Below are 26,803 nucleotides of genomic sequence, written 5' to 3'. Positions count from 1 at the left end.
TATTTCATAACCTTAGGAATGATGAGGCTCCGTGGGTTGATCCAAATGGACACGTAGAGACATGCGCACAAATCCGGGCCCCTCTCAATTATGCACTTGGTTAGACCCCTAGTGTCAGGTTCTGAGAGGTGCCAGTCCTACCACTGCCGTCAGGAAATGTCTTAAACTAGGGCAACTGCTGTCTCCCCGACTCTGTACCTTCTCCCCAGCACACAATCCTTTGCCCCAGTCCAGTTCATGGAGGGTTCCTTCTGCACAGCAGGTAGCTTCCAACCACACCCATCATCTCTGAAGTCAGAGGGGCAAAGCTGTAACAGGAGATTTCCTCACCCCAGCCACCCGCATCACAGCCCCAGGACAGTTTTGCTCTGCTCCACACGCCCTGCGTGGGCTGGCTCCTGTTGCTAGGAGAACCTGACCATTTGCATTTCCGCTGCTTTTATTTAGATCAGCAGCCGCACTGCTGCAGGAACACAGGGTATTTTAAGAAAGACAGGAAAGGGAAGGGTGTGGGGAACACCTAGCATGGGACCTTCTTCCCAAGTGCCTCCAAAACACTCAGACCAAGGTGGCACCCAACCCAGACCCTCGCCCCACTCAGGCCTCTTGCCTCCTCTTCTAAGAACAGCACCATCTCGGGGGCCTGACACCTTCTCAAGCACCTTCAAGTACAGGAACTACACAATAAAATCTTCTTCCAAGAAAAAGGTCAGGCCTTGTGCTCAACCTAACACACACAGAGCGCCAGTTTCCCCATGTGAAAACAACAAATAGAAATACTCCTAGATTCCATAGCAATTCTCCAACCATGCTAAACCCCTGATCTCCACAGATGGCTCATGTTTTCTCCTTTCTCCTTGCCCTTTCTCTCCCAGTTACTGCCCGAAGATGAGGGCTTGACTTTTCCTTCAAGGCTTTGAACAAATCACTGTTACCTTCCCAGATCCTCCTTCATTCTATTCATCTCTTCCTCCCTATTCTAAAAATATGGCACCTTATCACTATTATCTTTGTTTCAGATCAGTAGTCTATTCCTTCACCCCCACTAGACCGTGAACTACTAGAAGCCAATGTCTATGCAATTTTTATTTTTTAAGCCCCTTCTTACCTCTAGAATAGTAGATGCTCACAGTAGATGCTCATTAATGCTTTTCAAAACTTGTTCATCCACATCAAACACATATTGAGCCCTACCAAGAGCTGTATGTGATGGGTAATCACGAAACATTCTCATTCTTTCAGGAGCTCTTAGAACAGTGGAGGAAGACGAGTAAACAATTTTAAACAATGTGATGAATGTTGTCATGAAGATATGTTCAGAACTGCAAGAACTTTCCTGAGGCGGAGGTGAGTGTGGGGTGGATTATGAGCAAGGGAAATCGGAATAATTTCATGGTGCTCACTCGTGAAGAGGATTAAAACACACCATGAGATGACCACTCCAAGGAGACGGAACGCCTTGTGCAAAGGCACAAAGACTTCAAAGAAATGCACTGAATTGAGTTTACCACCCGGTCTTTAACTAGTGGAATCTCACACTGGCCCAATTCATTTCTCTGACATCCACACTCCAGACCCATCCCCATTGACATCTTTTCTTAAGAGGTAAAAACATCTTCTCTCTCCTCAGGCACCAATTCCAGGCTGTGAGGAGCAAAATGCTGCCAGGAAGAAAGATAATTATGAGACACCAAACAGCTGTTCCTAGACACACACAAAGCCCCCTGGAGGGCCATGTTCTTCAATGGAACAATCACCCATTTATTTAGCCTCCTTTCAAATAGCCACCCTTGTCAGAGGCTAAGACTGCCAACCTCACATGGGAGGACCAGCCTCTAAGGACCAGTTGTGAACTCAGAAGTGGCTGATGGGACTAGGGACCAAGTAGGCACCTGGATGCTCAGCCTTTTTCTTTGGTCAGTTTTGTCTGGGCAGTGCGCAAGGAAACCTGGAGAGATGGTAAGATCTGCGCCCCGCCCTCCAAATTCAAGATTCTTGACCTTTAGTGAGACAGAGACTGCAGCAATTTCTAGTTGTCTGCCATTCTCCCCTTTTCTCATTAACAGAAAAACTGATTTTATGTAGAGTTGCAATATGATCCGCCGAAGGACCGTATCACCCGCCTTTGAAGTTGAGTGTAGATAGCAAAACGAAAGTGGATTTCTGGGATAGCTCATTAATAGGGGAACAGAAAAGTGGAGTGGAGGTTTTTTGCCCCCTTCTCTCTCCCTACCTTTCTCCTGCTTCCTGCCTAGAAGACAGATGTTTAGCTAAGTCTCTAGCCACCGTCTTGAACCATGAGGTGAACTCAAAGATGGGTACCACACGCTGAGGCAGGCACTGTGGAGCATCACACCAGCGCTAACAGAAATTCACAATACTCTCCAAAACGTCGTTTATGTGCACACACACACAGTTTTGCAAACAATTTCCAGGGTATCATGAACACTCAAGTCAATGCATACACTCCAGGTTAAGAACCCTGCCTTAGGATGTATGGTGCCAGGTGGGTACTAGACTTTTTTGGGAGGATCACTTGGTAAATTATATAAATCTCTAATTGCTATGCTGTACACCTGAAACTAACATAATATTGAATGTCAACTGTAATTGAAAAATTAAAAAAAAGAACCCTGCCTTAGAGATGCAAGGAGAGCCAACTCTACCCCGAATTCTTAGATCCCTCTTGCTAAAGTGGGGAGAGACTAGGACTGAGTCGTGACCATCCTCTGTAGTCCGATGAGCCCTCTTCTCCTCCTCGAATTCCAGCACCCTTGCCTCATTCCTCAGAATGGTTCTGAAGCAGGGCTTCCCACCCATCTTCTCTCACCTCCTCTCCTTCCCTCTCCCCAGCTATTTACCCTGGGCTGCCAATCCCACTCCAAAGTCACTTTATACCAGGAAGGAAATTAGCATTTGTGTTGGGACAGAAAGTGTCACTGCTCAGCTCTCACTGTCATTCTGCTCTTAATTAATATCTAACCTTAGAGAGATTGTGCAGCAGACGGAAGTGGCTGATGGGAGAACACAGCCTGGGCTGGCTCTCCTTTTCAACACTGCCTCCCCCACTTCCACCTCCTCTCCCAGTACCTTCAGACCCCGAAGGACCCAGACAGCCCCATGGGAAGTGAGAAGGAGTGGCAGGGAGCACCCCTGAGGACCCTCTATTGTACTTTCGAATTCGCTCCCTCTGATCTCTTGTCTATAAAACCTTGCTGCAACAAAATGAGAGCAGCGGGAGCCCAGAACCTGGTCCCCGGTGCCCAGAGCTAACCCAGGCCTGGCCTGCCTGGAAGAACGAAGAGACAGGAGATGGGGGAAAGAAAGCAATGCAAATGTGCCCCTCAACAGATTATATTTAATGCACTATTTTTAGTTGCCTTCAATCCCTCGGGGCTGTCAGGGCGGTTGCAGCCCCACTCCCCCGGGAGAGGAAATGACAGGCATTATTACCCAGCCCAGAAGACTGGTGCAGTGCGTGGTGAGTGGGGGAGGTGCTGCCTTGCCAGCTCCAAAATTTGGAAACTTAACTTCCAACGGGAAATTGAGGACACTGAAAAAGATCAGGCTACATACAGAAGGCCCACATGACCCCTCCTCCGTTCCCAGCCGGACTGCCAGACCATCCCCAAATACACGTCCACTGGGCCCAGATCAGGAGTGTGGGAGTCTCTTCAGTCACCAACCGGCTCCAAAAGTAGGTTATACAACACCCCTCACTGCCAAGTTCTTCCTTCTCTCTAATCTTAGCCCTGCCTTCGGTCTAAGCCCGTTTCCCCTTGCACGGCATGCAGAGGCATAGGAGAAGAGCTGGTCACCATCCCCCAGCAAGAGAGCCTTTCTTTGTCTCAAGAAAATGATTTCGTTTCTTCTGGGCCTTCTCTTCTCCAACCTGAGTCATTCCAGTTTCTTTAACCTTACCACACATGTCATGATTTTAGCTCATCTTGTCACTCCTCTAACTCTGCTCTAAAAATATCCCCAAGTTTTTCCTTGGAAGCTGAACAGACCCTGGACCTTCTCCATGGAGCACCTGAGCATCAATTTGAATGGAAGAACTTATCACGTACTGTCTCGAAGAGGTCTCCTACTTGTCTGAGTTACCTTGCCTCTCCATAAAATCAAACTCTCCTGACACATCATATCCTCTACTTCTGTGACCTCCCTCGCCCCAGCTAAGTGCATGGCTTATAACAAGTGGTGCATACATTTTCATTGTGTTTAGGTTTAAAAGAGATGCATATACAAAATTTTTCAGCAAAGTAGTTATTATTTACTTTGTAAATTACACAGTGGCATCTAAGTGGTAGCTTTTATTATTGAGGTGCATGCTAGACCTCTGGACAATGCTTGTTTTCTAAACCATAGCATGCTATTCTATTCATTATTTCATAAATATTTACTGAGTCCCTACTATATATATATCAGGCACTGAAGTAGATGCTGAAATGTCAAAATAAAAGACCAAATCCTGGTTCTACAGGCGTTCGTAGCCTAGTGAGGAAGATGAGATGTAAACAATTACTAAGCAGTGTGATAACTGCTAGTAAAGTGCCAGGGGAATAGGGACAAGGAGGGGACTGACTACAACTCCGTACTATCCTGATTCCACTTATTAGACATTGATGTGGACGTGTTTGTGACTGCCAGCATCCCGTCTTAGGGCTGGCCCAGTCCGCGCTGTCCTGGAATGTTTGTCAGTATCGTCTGCACACACCAAAGAAGGGCCAAGCAGACCTCTTTTTCACAAAATTTGGCGTATGGGTGCAAAGAGATACAGTCTCTTTTTCTTTAGTAGTTTTGGGCCTGTCTGCAGCCTTCTCACCAGTCTGAGGGGGAACCTAACACAGAGAGACTCGGGCAAGCACTGCTGAAAGATGGCAAGGGAAACGGAGACCTGACAGCACCTGCAGGTCTGGCCGTGCCAACCCAGCTAAGTGGCTCAAGGAATCCTTGCTTTTAAGTTAGTAACTCCAGAAGAAAACAGAAGCCTGAAAAACATCTTCGATACCAAGATGGCTTTTCCTGGAAGGGAGTAAAGGGGTGGAATCCCAGCTCTGCTGCCTCTCACCTGTGTAACCTTGTTCAAGTTCCTTAACCTCTCTGTTTACCCACGTTTCTTGTCTGTAAAACATGGATAACAGTATTTCCTTCGTGAGACTATTCTGAGCATTACATGACATAAAATACTGAGATGGACATACATTACTCAGCCTGGTCGGGAAGAGCCCCCTTGCCTTTTGTGGAACTGCTCTTCCCCCACTCTAATCAAGGGTTCTGGAGGGCACTGCCAATCATATAATTCAGCTGCCACACGTTTGCGCCACAGGCGAGGTCAATTATAATACTTCATCCTCATAGCCACGGGGACTGGTATAGGGATGGGCATGCAGCCCAAGTCTGGTTTATCAGACATCTTGTCTGGGAATTCTGAAATTATTATTAATGAAGTTGAGATCAAAGAATGATATTTCCTCTTTGGTCCCAAGGCTATAATGACTTAACTTTAGAGCCGCCTGAAGCCATAATCCCCATATTATGGGGATGACAGCATTATGCAGAAGAAAGCAGAGACAAGAGATAAAAAAGGAAGAAGAGAGTCTTGATAAGATTTTGTATTCCTGGATCTCATTGTTCCTGAAGCTTCACCTCTGCCCTGGCAGTGACTTATGCTTTCACGCTAATAGAAGTTAGATTTCTATTCCTTACGACCAAGAGAGTTTTGATCAATACACCAAAAAGTGTAAAGCGGATTGCACGTAATAAATGCTCATAATAAATATTTGGCACAGAAAGTGCTCCAAAGAAAATAATTTTAGATCTTCTAGACTTACGAAAGTTCTAATTTAAGGGAAATTCAGAAGTCCTTGTATATATGTACTGGTTTACGATAATGATAATGTATGATAATAAGTGTCCTCCCAGTGTTTCAGAGTTTTCTCCTTAGAGGTACAAGCATTTCCCATGTACTGGTTAAAAGTAATGCCCATTTTAAAGGAGACAAGCCTACTTTAGCCAAAGAACTGGCAGAAAATCTTTGTCTTGAAGATATCTAATTAACCCTTCAAAATATCAGCACAAGTAGGTGGGCAACTGCATATGGGTGATGAGTGTGGTCTGCAGGAGTGGTGAAGGAGGGAAGCCACGGGCTGAAAGAGCTGTAAAGGCTGTACAAACAAGAGATTCTGGATGAAGATCCACTCTGCCTGGAATCTCTATCCTTCCAGTGCTAACCTAGGAGGGTTTTTATTTTTATTAAAAGAAGTGGGATGTTTTTTCATTGGGTGGTCTGATCTGGTTAATCCCAGTTCCCTTGAATAAATTTATGTGTTAATGACTTCTGCCTACCAAGCTAAACCAATGACCTGTTAAGACCAGACTGTCGCTGCCATTTATTAAAAAATCGAAGATCTACTACGACCTATCACTTTTTAAAAACCAGTAGAGGACGTGGTTCCATAATGTAGCGGTTAGCACGTCTGCTTTACACACAGAAGGTCCTGGGTTTGTGCCCCAGTGGAGCCACGGTCCATGGTCTACGCCATGCCACCCTGACCAACCCCGATCGCATCTGATCTCGGAAGCTAAGCAGGGTCGGGCCTGGTTAGTACTTGGATGGCAGACCACCTAGGAAGACCAGGTGCTGTCGGCATAAGTAATAATAAATAATAAAAAATATATATATAAATAAAAAAATAATAATAATAAAAATATATAAAAACCGATATAGACCAGCCATCTGGCTAGAGATAAAATGCCCAAACCCATCCAGTCCTCCTCTATCTCTGAGTTCTCATCTCCATCTTAAAGGAATTTTTCTTAATCGTCAGTAAGTCTAATTATAGCAAGCCCACACAGCAGACATGGGACAACTGGGAGAGGTTGATGCGATAGAAATGCTGAGAGAGAAGAGGGGACAAAGGCTTTGAGCGTGACTACAGGAACTATAAATGGTCATTTAGAATCCTACCATGGTTCCTTCAATTCAACAGAGCCAATCTAGAACAACTAATTAGGAAGGCAAACTGCACGAGATAGCATAAACTCACGTCCGAATTATCGACTGTTCCAACTCAGAATTCTCAAGGTCTGTCATCAAAGAATCCAGGAAAATAATCTGTATGTGCAGTGCCCAACTTGTCAAAATGATAGGTATGTCGATCTGATACACTCGAACATCTCTTGTATTATTTTGGCATATTAGGAATCTATTTGTGTAATTCTTATAGAAAGCCTGAATGATAATGGCTTAAATACGTAAAAGTTTTCTCCTCACAATTTTAGCATTTGCTGTTGCTTCGCGTCAAGAGATAGCTGATGCAGCTATCAAGTCTGTATTCAAGGCAGAAATAAGGGGGACTGGTGGTGCCAGCTGTGTCTGCCTCTTCCTATCTGGAAAGCAAAAGATTTCCTGGAAGATTTCTCAGCAGAAATCTGCTTATATCTCATTGGCCACATTTGGGCCTCGTGACTGGCCCTAGCTGTCATAAAAGCTGAAAAAGTAGAAACAGGCTTAGACTGATTATGAAGCATTGTCAAGTCCGGACTCACGACTGTCCCAACAAAAGGACAGTTCTGTTAGCAATCAAGAGGGAATGCATGGATCTTGGCGTAGGTAACCAGCAGTGTTTACCATGATGGTTATAAGATCTACACATCCTCACGTAATATCCCAAATGTGAAATTTTCTTGTTGTTATGAACTGACACATGTTTAGCAAATCGTAAAGTGGCCCAGCTCAACCATCCTGTTCCCAGCAGAACAGAAAGCGCTCTCTCTTCTTTAGGGACCAAGCTTTATATTCTTTCACTTTTGAAGAACACCTACTACATAGGATTATGTCTACTGTACTGATCTTTGTCTCCTAGGTATATGTGAACACTTATCACCTATAGAAAGACTATTTAAAAACCTTAAGCCTTCAGGGTCAAAAGGACAGAGCAGTTTTACCTAGCATGCTCTCTAAGCAGCAGGAACATTTCAACTAACAATCCAATCCAAAAACAGCTCATGTTCAGCACTCCCCACCCTCACCCCACTCCAACACACAATCCCACGACAGGCAAAGCAGAAATAACAAAAGTATATCAACCTAAATAACTATCAGTACTTACCTCCTTAAACTTAAATGCTCCACCCAAATGACAGAATAACAAAAGTTCGTAGTTATTAACCCTTGACTTTCCAGTGCCTCAGTCTGATGAAAAAGAAAAAAACAGTCAAACAAAACATTATTTCCCAGGGCTAGAATCAGGGTTAATCTGGGTAGAACTCGTCTGATGAAAAAGAAAAAAACAGTCAAACAAAACAAACATTATTTCCCAGGGCTAGAGTCAGGGTTAATCTGGGTAGAACTACTCAAGGACATTTGACCAACTGACCAAATTCCTGTGTCATGATCTAGTCCCAAGGATGTGTGACATGTCTTTCATGTCGAGTGGTGCCCTTGAGGAAGCTTTGTCTTGCCACCCATGCCCTACAATAGCTGAGTTCTAATATCTGTTCACCTATATCGTGGCCATATTGGATGACAAACTGCTAGGACAATTATGTCAAGGTCTCCTTCCTTTTGAAGTCCAAAGGTAAGAGACATTTCTATACCAATGTTTACCGTCTTCACAGAAGGTAATATGAAAATTCAGAAGAAGATGATGGTTGGTAACACAATCTCTAGCCAGATGGCCAATCTATCTTGGTTTAAAGAAAGTGATGGGCTCTCAATTCCTTATAAATGGCAGTGGCAGGCTAGTCTCATCTACCCAACATGCTGCTGGTTTGACCTGCTAGGCAGAAGTCATTAACACATAAACTACAAAAGAATTAAAATCAACTGTCGGACCACCCCAATGAAAGAAACTTCCCACTTTTTAAAATAAAAATAAAGCCTTCCAAGATCATCAATGGAAAGAGAGACTCCAAGTGAGACAGAGCGACAACACCACGACTTTGACTCTGATCCTCCGAAAGCCAGCTTCCTGTTGAGATGCCTCACTAATGACTGTTGGCACCAAGCTGGCTGTTCTACCTTGGGCTCCCTTGTCTAAGACCAAGTATAAAACTCTTCCTTAAAAGTCCCCTTGCATAGCCTAAGATAAAGTTGAAATGCTTAACCAAGGTAAAGGAAGGAAGTAATAAAACAGAAATAGAAACATTAAATGAGATAAAATGGTTTATAGGCATAGATCCTTCCCAGGCTCTCAGGCTCTGTCATATTCTATCTCTCATACTGTTCCCATGAAGCAGGGTCACCTCATGTGTCTATAAACATATAAATATGTGTCTATATGTCTCAGCTCTTCAGAATGGAAGCCCTGACTAAATCTCAGAGAGACGAGGACTTACCTCCCCATTTAAGGCCCACCTACTGAGTTCTTGCTGAAGACATACCTGGGCCTGTAACAGAATTATGGCCCCTGCCAATTAGATCAAGCCTGACCACAGAAATATGCACTTTTCTTTACCCCTTGCTCTCTCTTAACAGTATTATTTATTTACTCCCTTATTAAGCCCATCATTCAAAAAATATTTATTTAGTATCTACCATGTCCCCAACATTGAGCTAAGGCTACAATGTTAAAATAAATAAATAAATAAATAAGCTCTTGAGGGGCTGGGAGTATGGGGTGAAGCGTTAAAGAAGGACGCTAGTTGATAGATGGTCACAGGGATCAGGAGCATGGCTTAGGGAATGCAGTTAGCATTAATATATTGGCTGGGTGGAAAACCAGAGGAGAGAAGGAGCAATGAGGGGGATTGTTTTATAAACTATATAAGTGTCTAACCAATGCACTGTATACTTGAAAGTAATAATAATTTTAAAAGCTCTAATGTCTTTCTTTATAGAGTTGCCATGCCAGTCTAATAAACATATGCTCTAAAAATAAGTATTAAAGAGCCCTTATATTTCAGAGACACATACTTAAATATTTATAAATAAAATGATAATGGGGGAATCATTAGGAATACAGATTAAATAAATTTGGTGATGAGCTGAGAATTATTGAATGTGGGTGATGGATACAGTGGAGTTCATATACTACCTTATTTCATTTGCATGTGTTTAAATTTTTCTTTAAAAAAGGTTAAAAAAGTATTAATACACAGCAATAATTGCTAGATGTCAAATGAATGTCAGCCATGGCCGGTGAATCCAGATCAAAACCACTATTCCACGCTCTCAGATTAAAATGTCAACCTGGAGGAGTGTGGGGGTGGAATACTGACCCCTACACTGACATGCTCCAAGAGACATTCATTCTGGATGATTTTAAGAGGGTCTCCATCTCATGAATAAGAACTTGCCCCCTTCTGCACTGATGGAGAGAATGGCCTAAACTCCATTTGATATACATTGCTGGTGGAACCAGGAATTTCTTTTATCTTACTATCTGGATGAACCACAGAAGGAGAAAGGGTCTTAAAATGGACTAAGGAATCAGATAAGAATTATACCTCATGTAAGTCTTTTTATAAAAAACAATTAAGACAAGCATTTGTCTGGACTGAAATTGAGGCGGTTATTAGGTTTGTATTAGAATTTCTTATTAAAATATGAACAAAAGGGTTGTTACCTTGTTATAAAAGCGATAGTGTTGGTCCATTGTTCACAGGCAGGACGTGTGGTACAGAACAAGTACCACTTTCTGAGGCACTGAGAAACAAGTTGCAGACCACATCCAGGACATTGACCTACGCTGAGACACCGAGGAAAAGGAGATGGAGGGGGAGGAAGCAGACACCTGACACACCAGTAGGAGGACCAAGGGGTAGGTGTGTGTTGGAGCTCCACAGAACAGCAAGACTGTGCAGCAAACATGAGCACACATCTGGTGTGTACCTGGAGGTCCTGGCAGGCTCCAATGTGTCACCATAGATAAAGTCAGAGTGTTGAACTTTAGACATAAAATGCTGTGTGAGGGGAAGGAGACTGGGATTGCAGTCTTCGAGGCCTTTCTGAACTGGGGTAGTATAAGCTAACAGTGACACTAAATTCAGTGCCTGGCTTACAACACTTGCCCTCGCTGGAAATATCTTTCTGCCCATTCCCAGCCCTCTCCACTTCTGTATCCTATTCTTCCTCCAAACCATCTTCATTTAGGAAGCCTTCCTTGATCATCTAAATTCTCAATCATTTATCCCACACCTCAACTCCCAGGTTTACCGTCTGCGTCATTCATTTGGATCTATCATTTATCACTTTAGGAGATATAAATATATCTCATACATATATATACACACACACACACACATATGTGCTTCTATCATTAAACTATAAGATCCAAGAGAGAAGAGACTATGTCTGATTTGTAACCACTGTAACCCATTCTATCTACCCCCTAGTGCAAGGCTGAGAGTAGTACACAGCAGTTAGAGGTGAAAACACACAGAATTCAAAGTCAGAACTCCTACATTTTAGCCCTAATTTTGCGATTCACTGGAGGTCTAATTGGACAAGTCACAAGTCACTTAACCTCTCTAGGCCTTGTTTCCTCCCCAGGAAAGGGATTCAAAATACCCATATGTTAAGTGAAATAAGTCAGACAGAGAAAGACAAATACTATTTGATTTCACTCATACGTGGAATTTAAATAACAAAATAAATGAACAAACACTTAGCCCTAATTTTGCGATTCACTGGAGGTCTAATTGGACAAGTCACAAGTCACTTAACCTCTCTAGGCCTTGTTTCCTCCCCAGGAAAGGGATTAAAAATACCCCTATGTTAAGTGAAATAAGTCAGACAGAGAAAGACAAATACTATATGATTTCACTCATACGTGGAATTTAAATAACGAAATAAATGAACAAACAAAACGGAAACAGATTCATAGGTACGGAGAACAAACTGATGGTTGCCAGATGGGAGGAAGGTTGGAAGGCTGGGTGAAAAGTTGAAGGAATTAAGAAGCGCAGCTTGGAAGTTACAAAATAGTCACAGGGATGTAAAGTACAGCATAGGGAATATAGTCAATAATATTATAATAACTATGTATGGTGTCAGATGGGTACTAGACTTATCGGGGGAGATCACTCTGCAAATTACATAAATGTCTAACCACTATGCTATACACCTGAAACCAATATAAAATAATATCAAATGTCAACTATAATTGAAAAATAAAAATAAATAAAAATAAATTAATTAAAATATTAATGCCCCACGCACAGTTCTCAAGAGCACCAAATTAAATCATGGACATGGAAGCACTTTGTAAAGCACTATTCAGTTTTGGGATAAGGTTATTATTCTGCTCTGAGTTTTAATCTGGACTCTTCCATTTAATGACTGTGTAGCCTTGGGCAAGTTACTAATCCCTAGAAGCTTTCGCTTCCTCATCTGTAAAATAGGAGAGGTGATGCCACCTCATAGGGTCATTGTAAGAGTTACATGAAATCACCTATACAATAAGATTTGCACAGCACATGGTACCCCGTAGTTGCTCGGAAGTGTGGGTTCCTTCTTCCATCTTACCAAGTATATTATGTTAAGCTTTCATATTGTGACCCTAGCAGCACCCTGCACAGAGCAGAAGTTCAGAAATATTTACTCTTCTGAATAATACTGCTAACGATAATGATGCCGATGATGACTAATAAGGACTGTTAGTGAAGATGAGTTATTAGTCACCTAATGTCCAGCAAGTCCGATTTTATATTTGAAGGCACACATCGAGCGGTGTACTTCTCCCCCTCTCCCTTATGACATCTGGGTGAGGGTGAGAGGAGGCCTCCAGTCTGGCAGAGGCCCCTTTAAAAATGTGCCCGGGTTCCTCCTCTGCAACCAAGTTGCTAAAAATACTACTATAGCAAAAGCTGAAATGTTTGCACAGAAAACAGAATTTTCTGCTACCTCCACCCCTTTCACTTAAATGGGTAAAATCCTAACCTAAGAAGCCCCCAGATGAGCTTGCCCAAAGGCACAAGCCTCTTCTGATCATGGAGTCCCTCTGTGGGCTTGAGCTGGGATGTTATGTTCAGAACATGCCTACTCCCAAGGGAAGCCACAAGTATTGGCAAATAGCTTGCCATGTGTAGTAGCTTTTCTCTCTGCTTACAAGGACCAACTCTCTCCAAATCCCCTCCATCTGTGGCGAGAAAGATCTGTATTGGACCTCAGAAGCTTCCCACTAATCCATCTTTTATCCTCTCTTTTGTCTAACCACCTCCTCCTCTGCCCACCTGGGCTTCTAGTCAATTTCCTCCTCTTCGGTGCTCCCTGCTGGATCCAGTCCACCCACCCACATGCCCAGCTCCCTCTCTGACCTGGCCCTTCAGAAGCTCATTTCCCTTCCAGGCCTGTAGTCTTTTTCCTTCAATATCTGTGGGGGCTGAGAGTTTTCGAGATTCCAAGGGTCAAGGAGGGTAATGACAGACCCAAGCCCAGCCGGTTAATAGGTAATGTTCCAAAAGCTGACCTTGGCATCCAGGCCCTAGACCAAGCAGTCCTCTGTGGGGAGTGTCATCACGCACTGCTCTGCCAAGGTCCAGAGCCTCATAGAATGAGGCAGCCTGTTCCTCAGAGCAGCCAGACCCAGGTATTCTGCTCTGCTCCCTGTCCCTTTTCCTAGCTCATCCATTTGAGAATCAGAGGCTCAGAGTTTCACTCAGCCCATCTTGCTGACAAACCCTGGCCCCCATGTCCAGAAGAGGAACTTCCCCTTACTAGGGAAAGTATGTGTCCCAGATGCGTGATGGAGGAGGGGTCCATTGCTGTGTGTGTCTTTAGATGTCCATGTGTAGCAACATGCCCACAATGAATGTGTGTGTATGTGTATGTGTGCGTGCGTGCGAACTTCCAGGTCTACCTGTATGTGCCATTTAAATGAGGCAGTACGTGTTGCTGCTCATGCCTCTGGATATTTGAGTTTGTGGATGTCTGTCTTTTCATTCCTGTCTCTGCCTTCCTCTCTGTCTACCTTTTCCTCACCTCGGAGCTTGCCCATCCCCCAGGGCAAGCTCTGTGGCCAGTTCTGCGTAGGCGCCTCAAGTGGGCTGTTGCTGAAATGGCTGTTTTGCGAATGGAACTGACAGTCACTGTATCTGTTTCTCTCATAGGCCCGCCAGTGTTCAGAGACACCCTCTCCCCACACAAAGGTGTCTTTTAGGAAGAGGGAAGGGCTGTGCTGCCTGTGTGGGAGTTTGGGGGGAGGCTTGTTGTAAAGATACCCCCCACTCCGGCTCTGACCAGCAGGAAGAGGGCCCAGAGGCAGCACAGGCTGCAGAGGGACGTTGCCTAGCAACTTGGGAGACTTTACTGCAAACTCACTAAATTCCGAATTCCTCAGCTCTAATTTGGGAAGAGAAAAGCAGAGAGTCCAGGCCTCATATCCACTCTGGCCTTGATTTACTCCTTTTTTCTCTCGTCTGGATTCTGGAGTTGAAGTCCAACAGGAACTGGCACAACTTAAGGACCCAGATGTGCACATCATTAAGGCAAGGGCCTGAGTTCCTCTGACACATTGCCATTTGGTGGAGGTGGGGGATGGAGGATGTGCCAGAGACAGATTGGGGAACAGATTTTCAGTTATAAGGTGGGTGGGTCCCAAATATGCTGAGAGAGACACCCCTACACCCCAAGTCCTGGAACCTGCCAGCATCCAGCTCGGCTTAGAGGCCCAAGCTGGCTAACCCTGTCCCCATCATGAGTGGCCACTGGAATTTCCCTCCCACTCATTTTCCTTTTGGCAAGCAAAGCCCATGGCACAAAACGTTCAGGTAGGAAGGAAACTGTGGGTTCGTTGAAGTGCTGTTTCAGGATCCCCAGTCCCCACCAGAGCCTCAGTTCCTTTCCTTGTTCTGCTTTAGTCAACAGGCCTGAGTAGCAGCCATTCTTTCTTCCTTCCCTCCTGTGGGACCTTAGCTGAGAAAGAATTTCCTTTTAGTTTTCTCAGAGATGGCCCACCTCATCCACATAACATGCCACAGTCAGCTCTAGAACCTTGACAGGCTAGGGGAGATGAGCCACCACAAAAGTGGTGGCTGCTCCTCCTAGATGATCCTCCCATATCTCCCTTTCCCAGCCTCTCACCAAGCCCACATCCTGCCTCCATCATGGACCGGAAGAGCCATGACCTTAGATATTTCCCTCTACTAAGGTTTAGGATATTTGTCTTCCCAGGGGCAAGGGTGAAAGTGACCAGTTTTTGTCTTATTCTGAAGCATTGGATTAAGAGGTTAGGGAGCCTCTGGTATGGGGGGTGGGAGGGAAAGGTCAAGTCAGTATCCATATAAAAATACATACAAAATGGGTGCTGCGCACATATGATTTTGTTTGGAGCAGGACATACAAAGAGATACAAGGATAGACAATAAATATGTAATGCAGACATCTCGGGTAGGGTGATTGCTCATGTGCACGCGCATGCGTCTGCATTTATCTGCTCAGTGTGTGTACAAGGTCTTTGTAGTTATTTTTGCAGGTTGTGTCTGTAGTGTCTACATATTTATGTGCACGTTTCAGCGAGCCTGGGACAATTGTATACGAACACGTGAGCTTGTGAGCTTTCGTGTTTGTGTGTCCACCACCAAGTTGTGTAACCTACAGCATTCTCCATTCCACAGCAGAGTGGTGACGGGACTTTTTAACCTCACGTCTTCGGGGCTTCTGTTTGAGGACTGAGGGGGAGAGAAGCTAAAGGGAGCCCTATTCGGGACTCTGGCTAGGTTGTGGAAGTGTGGGAAGATGGTGAGGGGTGCTCGGTTTTCCATATATGAGTGGGAGGGTGTTGTGCCCAGATGTGAATGTGTTCGTGCCCGGGATGTCAGGAACCTCCACACCTTCCTGGCAGTCTGCCGCCTCAGCAGCGAAGGGTTGAATCTGGGAGGACGCGTGTGTAGGAGGAGTGGATGGAAGTGTGGGGGCGGAGGGGTTGGGGCAGGAGCAGGAGCTCCGCGGAGAGGGCGTGGTCATCCCTCCAGTCTCCGCCCACCCTGCCCGAGACGGCTCCTGATTGGCTTTACGACCGCAGGGCTCAGGTTACCTTCGCAAGCAGAGCGGAGCGCGGGAGAGCGGACGGGAGAGCTCTGCAGAGGGCTTGGCGCGGGTCGGCGGGCGCCGCTCAGCCCCCGAGTCCCCAACCCCGCACAACACAGACTCGGCCCCGCCCTGCGCCAGCTCTGCCCAGCCGAGGACTCCCAGCACCAGCATGGACTGCTGCACCGTAAGTTAGAGGGCCTGAGGGACGGGCCAACCTGTTTGGTCTGGGGAAAGGGCTCCCGAGAACCCTCTGGAGGGTGAGTGAAGGAGGGAAGTGAGTGCAAAGATAGAGGAGTAATAGGGGTGCCTGTTGAGACGTGGTGGTGGTGGTGGTAGTGGCGGCGGCGGCGGCGGCGACGGTGGTGGTGGTGGTGGAAGGCACGCGCCTGACTTGGAAACCCTGGGAAAATGCACCCCAACTCGCGGGGGCGTCTGGGCGCCCATCCGCCAGGCAGTCTGGGTTGGACTGGGAGCTCGGCAGGGCTCTGCAGCAGGGAAGCTGCAGATTAGAGGAAAAGAGAAACTTCCCCCTAGAGAGACTGAAAACCGTCGCCTAGAGATGCCTAGGTGACTCCCTTCCGACTCCTTTTCCCTGGCTTTCGGCCTCCAACCCATTCCTCATCCCACTGCCGCCGCCGTCGGTGGGGGGAGAGCATGATCCTCCGGACCCTCGCGGCCTGTATGGTGCAGGGTGGGATAGTCAGTTTATACCAGTTAGCTTCGTAGTGATGATGGGCAGCAAAGAGCCTAGTCGGTGAGGTTCTGGGGAGGTGCTGGCCCGGTCCTCAACGCCTTCTAGCCCTTTAGGGGGCTGGGTGACCGCGAGAGATCCCTGCTGGCGAGGGAAGGAAGTGTCTGCAATTTGTCAGCGCCCACGGAGACCTGGATGCGCAAGTGCCTAACGACAAAGAAGGCTGCTGTTAAGGGAACTCGGGTATGAAAGTGCCTGGCTCACTCAAGGAGTACAGCGATCATACTTATAGAAAATTTATTTTTTAATTATTGATTTTTAGCTCTTACATATGGAGAAAGACTACTGCAAAGCCCTTGCATTCTCAGCCATTCAGTCAACCCAGCTAATGATACAAGAGTTTATGACTGCCCGCTCCCCACCCTCCACCCTATGGCTTACAAAAGAAAACAAAAAGTGAGATTTGGAAGGAAAGGATAGCCCAGATTATAAGAGGCGAGGCTTCCTTATGTCTGAGTACCAAGAGGCAGAAAGAACTTAGAGGCAAGTCATTGTGGTTATCATTAACTCATTAATATCAATAATAGTCAATCTGTGAATGCTTAGCATGTACCTAACACTTTATATTTAATCATCACAACGGCCCTGTGAGGTCGCTATTATTTTCCCCATTTTACAGATGAGCAAACTGAGGTTTAGAAAGATTAAAGGATTTGTCCAAGGAGGCACAGCTTCTAAGTATAAGGACAGGATTTGAACATAGCCTTGTCTGGTTCAAATACTTTACTTCTCCTCTGAATATTTGCTATTTTTTTCTCATTATAAAAGTACTATGCTCATAATAGAAAATATAAAAACTAAAGAAACATGTCAATCATCTACAATCCCACCCCTTGGGGAAAATCCTGTAACATATCTGCTTCCAGTCTTTTCCCGTTATTCTCCAGGAAGCCATTTTTGGTTATGAAAGGAGGAATGGGCTCTTAATGGAGGTTCTTGGGCTCTACTGAAGAAGAGCTCCTCACCGCCTCCTCCCCCCCTCACCCGCAGTATTTTCTAAAGTAGAGAAAATAAATGGATGGAGGGTTCTGTATATGAGTATGGGGGGCGCGACATTGCTGAGATGGTAAGAATGATGGGAAAGGGAAGGCAGGAGGCATGGTCAGTGGAAAGAGATGAGAGAGCAAAGAATCCAAGAGGCCAGGAAAGGAATGTAACTTGTCTCTGCTGGTACCTGCAGGAGTAATTAGGGTAGAATGTTGGGTCCCGGCCTATGAGGCCTTGGTCTGCCCTGACCATGCTCTTGAGTGTCCAGGAAGCCAAACTGAGTGATTGGTAGGCATGATTGGAATAAGTGTTCCCTAAAGAAAGGAGAAGCTGCCCACCTAATAGTATAGAAGAGGCAAATACACAATTATTCCATTGGCACAAGGCCCTGGGACACCTCCTACAGTGTATTCTGTACACAGGAGCCTTCCCCTTTCAGGCCCTGTCCAAGGTCTTTAGCGCTAAAGGTCCGAGCAAGAGCCACCAACATTGTCAGACTGCATAGGGGAGCAAGAAGAGAGAGAAGGGGTGACTGAGCAGAAGGTTGGAGCAAGGCTGGTACTGAGCCTCTTCCTACCCCATCCCCATTCTTTGGAGGGCTGGGCTCAGTGCTGGAAGGGAGCTGGAACATGTAGAGAGAACAGAATGCATCTGGGCTACTAGGGGCAGGTTCCTGTTTATCTTTCATTCTAGGGACTCTAACCTAGTCCTGCCTTACCTCCTTCTTTCCCCTTGGTAAGGAGGCTCAAACAGAAATGAGAACAGATTTTTTTTTTTTTTAAGAGACAGCTGTTGATTCAAATGTACCAGTTTCTGATATAGATCGAAAGATAGATAGATAGATAGATAGATAGATAGATAGATAGATAGATAGATAGATAGATGATAGATAGATAGATGCACACACACAACTTTTCTGAGTTCACTTAATATGAAAGGCAAAGAAACATTTTTGGGGGGACCCTACTCCTTTCTTTTGCTTAGTCTAGTTGATTTGGTCCAACTGAACTCAAAGAAATAATTACCTACCCTAGGCAGTGGTTAATAGCACAGGCTTCTGAATCCTACCACCAGAGTCTGTCAACTCTGTGACCTTGAGTAAGTTGCAAAATGACTGAGGCTGTTTCCTGACCTGTGAAATGGGGATTAAATGGGGTAATGTGTGCAAAGTGCTTAGCGCAGGGCCAGGCATATAACAAGCAGTAGGCAAGGCTAATTCTTAAGACTTTTAGGATTTGGGAGCTGAAGAAGACTTTATTTATCTAGGCCAAATTCTAGTTGCAGCTGAAGAAACTGAGACCCTCAGAGGTGAAGTCATGTGCACATCTGGGACCAGAAGCCATGGTTCCTGTTTTGCTACCAGTGCACTTTACCCCTTCATGCATGCCCCTCCCCCAGAAGCCCCCTAGTTCATACAGAGCTCTCAGGCACATACCATCAAATCTGGCTTTTAAAAGCACTAGCCCAGGCATCATGACCCTTCCTGGATTTCTTTTACTCTTCCTCCAGTTCTGCCTGTGGACAGGCCGCCTAGCAGCTCTGCCCTGAGGATTCAGCTGGAGGGAGGGGAGCTGATTCTGGGGAGGAGTGGCATATTATTGGGGGTGGCTTAGCCTGTTCTTCCAGGTTTCCATTCTAGATCCAGCTGGGGTGGGTGGTGACAGCAGGTCAGCCTTAGCGTGGTTGGGGAAAGAAACCCCTTCCTCAGCTCAACTTCTACAGCTGCCAGCTAAGGAAACGTGGGTCTGGGATGGTTGCTTTGATCACTGTTCTCCTTTGTGGAGAAGCTTCACACTGTTCCCTGAGAATGTCCTAAGAAAGTCTTGAGCTCTGAGAATCAAGGAACCAAAAAAGCATTGCTTCAGTTTATAGATGGGGAATAAGATGTCAGGAAGAGAGCACTAGACCAAAGAATGACAACAAATGTACCGGGCCCTCCACAACCACACTGGCCTCTTAATAACTCATTTTAACTGCATTTAAATCAATTGTGGGCATCTCGAGCACACACCAAAGAACTATGAAGCCAGGAAATGAAGATAGCTTTAGGAAGCACAATGAGGGAAGGCATTTGTGAACCAGTGCTCAGGTCTAACTGGAGTTCAGACCTGTGCTCCCGGGGCAACCTGGTGGGGGCAGTGATCACTGAAGCCCCACTCATACCCATCCCACTTCTGTGAACTGGATGGGGAAATGAATATAACCGAATGACTATGTGAGACCTTGGTCATCTTGTACCCAGAAAGCAAAAGAAACTAAAAGCAGTGGAAGTCTGCAGGCCAAAAATGAGAGCGAATTCTTAGGAGCCAGAGGGTCACATCTAAAGAGAAATGGTCTTTTAATTGCATAGTAACCAGCTGCATCCCAACCCACATCAACGCTGTGAGCAACACAGGGGCTCAGAGACTGAGGCCCTCTCAATGCCAGAGCCTTGCCTTTGAAATCAGTACCATCAGTTCCCCGCCCCTTTCAACTGTCAGCTGGGGCAGGCTGCAGGAGAAAGAGAAACCTGGGACATGGAGGTGGGTCTGATTTTTATTAGGCTGAACCATAAGAAATTGTTTTTACATGACCACTTTTGGCCTACAAAAACAATTTCACATCAACTTATTATTTAAAAGAATTGTAATAATAGCTACTATTTATCGAACAGCTAGATGGTGCCAGAAACTTTATGCATATCATGTTGTTTATTCTTCCCTACAACCTACAGAGGTAGATATTATCCTGATTTCAGAAGGAGCCCTTCTGAGCTGGGGTACATCTGAGGACAGGGGAGAGGCAGCCACATCCAGGAGTTCCTGTCGTTGTTCACTTTGCTCCTCCAACCTCCACCCCTTTCCACTCAGCTCTGCAGCTCTTTCAACTCGGCTGATGGCGATGGGCCTTTGGCTCACTTGGGGCTCTCTGGCTGTCTTGCATGACTGTCTTGGATCCCATCCCACCAGGCACTTCTCTTTCCTGAGTTGGGAACACAGCTATGTCCACCTGAACCTGAACCTTCCTTTTTGCCTGCCGCTGCCCAGGAGGGATGCACGCACACCAGCGCGCCCGCTCTGCCTTAGCCCTTCTTTATGCCCTCTCTGCACCTCCCGCTCCCGCGTCGCCCTCCTCTCAACCTCCAAGGCTTACTCCTACCCCACCCTCGCGGAGTTTGGGCCCAGTCACCCCACAAGTACCCCTGCCCCACCCCCAGGAGAGCGCCTGCTCCAAGCCCGACGACGACATTCTAGACATCCCGCTGGACGATCCTGGTGCCAATGCTGCCGCTGCCAAAATCCAGGCGAGTTTCCGGGGCCACATGGCGAGGAAGAAGATCAAAAGCGGAGAGCGTGGCCGGAAGGGCCCGGGCCCCGGGGGGCCTGGCGGAGCTGGGGGCGCCCGGGGAGGCGCGGGCGGCTGCCCCAGCGGAGACTAGGCCAGGTGAGCAGGTCCTTTCCCAGCCCCGGGACCCGCTGAGAGCTCCCGCTCCTCCTCCGAAGGAGCAAGTAAGACAGTGGGCGGGCTGGGAGTGGAGAGGGGCGTGGGGAGCTAAGGCTGGGAGACTGGAAATCCGAGACGGGAGGTGGTGGGGAGCTGAGGGCGCTGCGGGTCCGAGAGCTCATCTGTTTCTCCACCCTCTCTTCGGCACTCCCGGACCGAAGCACTGAGCATATTCTAAGGTAATGACTACGACCCCAAAGCGGCGGGGTAGAAACCCTGAGAGGGAGAAAAGGACCCAGTCCCCACCCCTTCCTTCTGCCTCCTATCACCCCCTCCTAACCGGGGAAAATGCACCGTGCGCCTGCGGGGTTTCCGATACATCCAAGACGCTCGAGGTTGCGACGGGGACATACCTGGACTAAAACAGATACGCAGTCCCCCCGTATGTCTGCACGAGCCCGACCAGGGGCTCTAAGCTCACTGCAGCACACGCACGTACCGGCTGCGGCTGGCTTCAGCTAAGCGGCTTGGGGCAGGGGACGGGTTCAGGGTGCTTGGGGTCCCCTGGAGCTCCCGCCCTCGTGTCCCGATCCAAGAAGGAGAAAGGGAGGGGGAAAGGAAGTACTGGAGAGGGCAGGTGCTCAGACCTTCTCTGTCCTCAGTTCCCGAGGAGAGATGGATGCCGCGTCCCCTTCGCAATGACGAGACTTCCCTGCCGTGTTTGTGACCCTCTCCTTCCCACCAACCTGCCAGCTTCAGGAGCCTCCCTGCGTCCCCAGAGACCTGTCCCAGGCAAGCTCCGTCGAGGAGTCGCTAAGTCTGTGCCCTTTTAGTTAGTTCATTCTAGTATGGTCCCGGTTCGCCCTTCCTCCTTACCCGAGCACCAAACCTCGCGCTCCCCAATCGTCATTCTTTGCTTCTCGCCCCTCTCCCCGCACCAGCATGCAACTCTGCCTCCGCAGCCTCCCGACGCTCCCATGTGTGCACCGCGGAGGGCGCCCTAGCCTCTGCGTTGCCGGACGACACCCACTTAAAAAAAAAAAAATCCTTTCTTTGCGTGCACAGCTAAAGCGGGGGGCGGGGCGGGGGCCTTCGTCTCAGTGCTGTTTCCGCCCCCGCCCCTCCCCAGAACTTTGGATTTGGGGCAGAGAGAAGAGAAGGTTTTTATGGTATCGGATACCCCTCGCTCTGATGAGAAGGGAAATCCCTATTTCACAACCCACCCCCACGCCTGCGCGTAAACCGCCCTTCCCTCGCCCCAACGTACCCGGAGAGCCACCCCCACCCCCAGCTCTCCTGTTATGCAAATACAGAGCTCCCGGGAGGCTCGGTGGGAGGAGTCTGCCGTGGCCCAACCCCCGCCCTGCTGGCCCAATCCCGCCGGGCTCCTGGGGCTGTGGCCGGAAGGTTTTTTATCTCCGTATGTGCATGTGACTGTGCTGGGTTGGAATGTGAACAATAAAGAGGAATGTCCAAGTGTTCCGAGGGTGCCAGAAGGGAGGGTGTTTGGGTGCACAAGGCCACCAGTCGAAACTTGAACACGTCTAGTCTGACCAAACGAAAATGTGGAGAGGGAAGGAGAAAGGGGGAAAGGGACCTCGGTTAAAACCTACCCTTTGGAGCCAAGCAAACTTCCGGCCTACAGCATCATCTCTGGGACTACGAGCTCATTCCTTCCCTACTGGTAATATTCTTTGGATTACCTAGAGGAATTTGCTATACCGGCAGAAAGAAGAGGGAGGCAATATGGCACCCAAAGGCTTTAATCGTTGATGTTCCCCCGTTAGGGATCGGGAAGGATATCAGACAACCATAGGGAGGTTGGACTTGGTGGTAGTCACAGTGCTGGCAGAGGGGGGCCTCTCCAGGAGCCCGTTGCTGGAATCAGCCCTCACAGAAGTCTGCTCAGAAATCCCGGGAGCGATGGCATCTTCTCTAATAGATGTAAACACATTCTTAGTGGAGGCTGGAGGCATCCCTCAGAGGACATCCCTCTAACCTGGGAACTTTTACACTTTTCCGTGCCTGGGAATCATCTGTGGAACTTTGGTTAAAATGAAGATTCCAGGTCCCATCACCCCCCAACACATACAGATTCTACTTCAGGATGGGTAGGAAGTTGCCTGAATCTGAATGTTAACAAGCTCCCTCTCAGTGATTTCTGCCCAGTTCACTGGAGGACCACACTTGGAGAAATTCTGCTCTGGCCCCTATTCTGGACCCTACGACTGATAGCTGAAGTGGATGACAAAGGCAGCTTTTGCTTCTCCTTGCTGCCCCACACAGAAGAACTAAACTTAGCTGAGTGCCCAGGGCAAATCCAACTCCTGGCATCCACATCCTGTTGACGTATATGAAAAAGCCTTAAAAACTGAAAAGTGAAAATTCTTTTAAGTATGAGGAAGGTGAGGGCAACTTTGAGCCCACTCTTCCTGTGCACTGCTCACACACTCAAAAGCACAGGCTATAGTGCTGCCCCCCCACCACCACCACCAAATCCCAGGGCTGAGCGACATTCCTTACCACCCAAGCACCCCAAAGATGTCAGAGTTTGAGGACTGACATCACTTAGCCTTACCCCAAACCCTTTCCTCCCTCTCCGCACCAACCCTCACCCTCCTGCTCACCGAAGGTCACTACCCCAGTATGTCTCCTTAGGCTTCGTCCTCCTCTCTTTCTGGAACTTTATGAAGCATAATGCAATGATGGACAGGAACAGCACGCCCAGGAGCACCCCGATCACAGCCCCAGCCACTCGGCCTTTGGAAGGTTCTAAGAATATGCAGGTTCCTCAGAGCTGCAGACCCTCCTTGGCACCCCCTCAGACAATTTCATGCAACCTCCACAACCCAGGCCTGCCAATCTGGTGTCTGCCCGGCATCCCTACCAGTCACAGAGAGGGTCATTTCACAGGATGCACTGCCCATCTGGTTGGTGGCCACACAGCGGTAGGTGCCCGAGGAAGCCAGGGAGAGATTGGTGAGGATGAGCTGGCCAGACACCTCATCTAAAGGGTAAAGAGGAAGTATTCCATCAGTCCTTTGACTCAAAGTGAGCACCTACTATGACGAGAGCATATTTCTTTTCTTCCTTACGACTATCCTGTCAGGAAGGGACCAACCTCATTTTATTAGTGGGAAAACTGGCTCAGAGAAGGAAGGTAATTGAAGTGACCCAGAGAGGAAGTGCCAAAGCCAGCCGCCTTTTCAGGGCACGGGAAGACTGCACACACATGAAAGGTTAAGAAACTGGCAGTGGAATTGAGGTAGGGTGCTTACTGGCTGATGTCCAGTTCCTGACTGGGGGGAAAAGGCTTCATTGCTAGAAACTATATCCCCTGGGGTGGCTCTAAGTTGACCAAGTGTTTTTCTAAGCTACTTGCCTTCCCTTTAGAAGACCAAAGTTGACAGACCAGATTTACCCAGATCCCGAGTCCTCTCTTGATGTCCTAGCCCTTACCTTGCACCATGCTGCCAGGAGAAGGTGTCGGAGAAGATCCAAGGCGGACCCAGTTGTACACTGGCTTGGGAGCTCCCTCAGAAGAGCTGCACCTCAGCGCAGCAGAGCCTCCCACAGAGATTCGGCCAGTCTGACTGCACAAGGGGCTACTGGGGGGCACTACAAAATTCATAGAAAGAACCTTAGCAATCTTCTAACCCCATCCCCATTAAGTGTTAGATTTCCTGCTTCAATACAGCTACCAAATAAGCGGTCCGCTTCTGTTACACACCACTGTATCCCCAGGAAATGATTTCCACTACTGGAAATTCTGATTGTTAGAAGAATCTTCTACATGTTGGGCCTCAAACTGTTAATATAATTTCCACCCATTGGTCCCAATTCCTGCCCTCTGGGCCCACAAAGAGAAATGAAAACTCTCTTCCACAGGCCAGCCCTTCAGATACTTGAATGTAGCTGTCATACACCACATCCTAAGTCTTGTCTTTCCCATCTAAACATCCGCAGCCTATTTAATAGTTCCTTCTGTTTGCTCATCTCCAAGTAGGCTCTAGTTTGGGGTGAGATGAAAGCTCTGAACACGAAGTTGGGGCTTAGTGGTAGGGACCCTAGTTCCTTTAATGGCCCTTCCCTTCCTCTGCCACTGACCTGAGTAGGGACAGAATCTGAGCTACAAATGGGAAGTTCTCCCACAAATGGAGCTGTTGGGGGCATGACTCAGACCCTTTATGTAGGACATTTGTTACTAGAGACTGAAGGAGGAGCACTCTTTGTGGAGGGTGGAACAGGGCTGTGACTGGATTAGAAGACTTTAGAAAGGAGGTAATTTCCCTTGGGGTCTCTGGTAAGGTTGTGTGCTTGGGCGGGCAATCAGTATATGGGGGATTTAGCGGGGCCAGCAGGGTATGTGGGTGGCTGGTGGGTCCCTGGCCTGCCTTACCCAGCACAGTAAGGTTGATTAGTCCCAACCCGTTGGTGTAGAAATCTGGTGGGTTGTTAACATGGCAGAGGTAGGTTCCAGTATCCAAGAGGTGAACATTACTCAGTTTCAGGGTGGCCACTCCTCCTGTGGGGGGGTTCTGAAGAAGGCTGGCTCTCTTTGCCTTAGAACCAGTTGGATACAGATGTCCATTGGTAAAGTACAGGATCTGGGGAGAAGCAGAAGACACACATCTACACCTTTTCCTGCCTGGCATCAACTCTACGGTCCTTTCTCAAAAGGCCCCTCCCTTACACCAGCCAGGGAAGCTGATCCTCTGTAACTAGAATCATGAAACTCTCTGTCTCCAAATACCATTCCTTCCCAGGTGCTAAATGAACAAGATTCATTGTTTTCAGCTAAGTATGGCTCTCAATTTGGAAAAAAATAATACAAATATTCCCGGAAGGGGCAGCATTTTATACTACTGTCAATCACAACAGCTGAGCATCAATGGGTTTATTAAGTGAAGCTGGGACTGCACTAACACAGGGAAGCTGCATATGAGAGCTATGAGGAGGGAGGCAGCTATACAGAGCCACACATGGGATCTGAGGCTACAAAGCCTTCAGTCCTAGAGTCCACTTATTTTTTTTTATTCAAGGATTCTGATCTCCCAACACACCCTCCAGTCCTTGCTCCTCATCCTGGATGGGCCCCCTAGGAATTCTTGCCTCCCCAGGCCTACCAGGCCATAGGCCGCAGGTCCCCCCAACCCCCACCCACTTTCAGCTCACTGGATGAGCAGCAGAGATGGGCTCTCCAGGCTGCACAAAGCTCCACTCCAGGGCAAAGTTGTCTGTCACCGACGTGCTGTAACTGCAGGTCAGCTCAGCGGTCTTGCCCACAGGTGTGCTCAGGGGCTCAGCGGGCACATGCACCTCCACGGCTGGTCCCGGGGCTGCGGACGCACACGGAAGGGTCCTCAGAAGGCCAGCCAGGGGCCCCAAATTGAAGCGGTCTGGAGCCCAGTCCACCCAGCCCATTCCACGAGGAGACTGGGGGCTCTCTCCCTCGACCCCTCCCTTTTCAAAACCTGAGGTTCCGGGAGGGAGGAGCCCACAACGCAGCTGGTTTAGTGGGTAAAAGGACTAGACTGGCCAGGTATGAGGGTGTGTTTGTCGGAGAGAGGAAAACAATGGTTCTGCGGTCGTTCAACCCTCCCGGGGAGCCTCAACTTCCCAACCGGCTTGCGCACCCTGTCTTAGCCCTACAGACCCTGGATGCC

General features: G+C 47.6%; 2 protein-coding genes and 1 pseudogene across 2 annotated transcripts in view; 2 read left to right on the top strand and 1 right to left on the bottom strand.

The window, feature by feature from the left end:
• The first annotated feature begins 6,534 nt into the window (after positions 1 to 6,534).
• On the top strand, positions 6,535 to 6,652 carry LOC112482530 (annotated as a pseudogene).
• Positions 6,653 to 15,985: 9,333 nt separating this feature from the next.
• On the top strand, positions 15,986 to 22,618 carry NRGN (neurogranin). Its single transcript, XM_006915219.3, has 4 exons — positions 15,986 to 16,160; positions 20,911 to 21,137; positions 21,359 to 21,376; positions 21,800 to 22,618. Exons 1-2 carry the CDS (start codon positions 16,146 to 16,148, stop codon positions 21,130 to 21,132), a joined length of 237 nt encoding a protein of 78 aa, XP_006915281.1. The 5' UTR covers positions 15,986 to 16,145; the 3' UTR covers positions 21,133 to 21,137; positions 21,359 to 21,376; positions 21,800 to 22,618.
• Positions 22,619 to 22,957: 339 nt separating this feature from the next.
• Positions 22,958 to 26,803, bottom strand: part of VSIG2 (V-set and immunoglobulin domain containing 2) — a 3,974-nt gene continuing 128 nt past the window's right edge. The window contains exons 2-6 of the mRNA XM_025049204.1: positions 26,313 to 26,476; positions 25,537 to 25,744; positions 24,597 to 24,755; positions 24,025 to 24,144; positions 22,958 to 23,909 (exon numbers count right to left, since the gene is read on the bottom strand). Of these exons, the coding sequence (XP_024904972.1) occupies positions 23,761 to 23,909; positions 24,025 to 24,144; positions 24,597 to 24,755; positions 25,537 to 25,744; positions 26,313 to 26,476 (800 nt within the window). The 3' untranslated portion in view covers positions 22,958 to 23,760. The remainder of the gene's footprint in view (positions 23,910 to 24,024; positions 24,145 to 24,596; positions 24,756 to 25,536; positions 25,745 to 26,312; positions 26,477 to 26,803) is intronic.

Source organism: Pteropus alecto, unplaced genomic scaffold (assembly GCF_000325575.1).
Source record: "Pteropus alecto unplaced genomic scaffold, ASM32557v1 scaffold135, whole genome shotgun sequence".
Classification (NCBI taxonomy): Eukaryota; Metazoa; Chordata; class Mammalia; order Chiroptera; family Pteropodidae; genus Pteropus; species Pteropus alecto.
The sequence above is the reverse complement of the archived record's forward strand: the minus strand, read 5'-3'. Positions and strand labels throughout refer to the sequence as shown.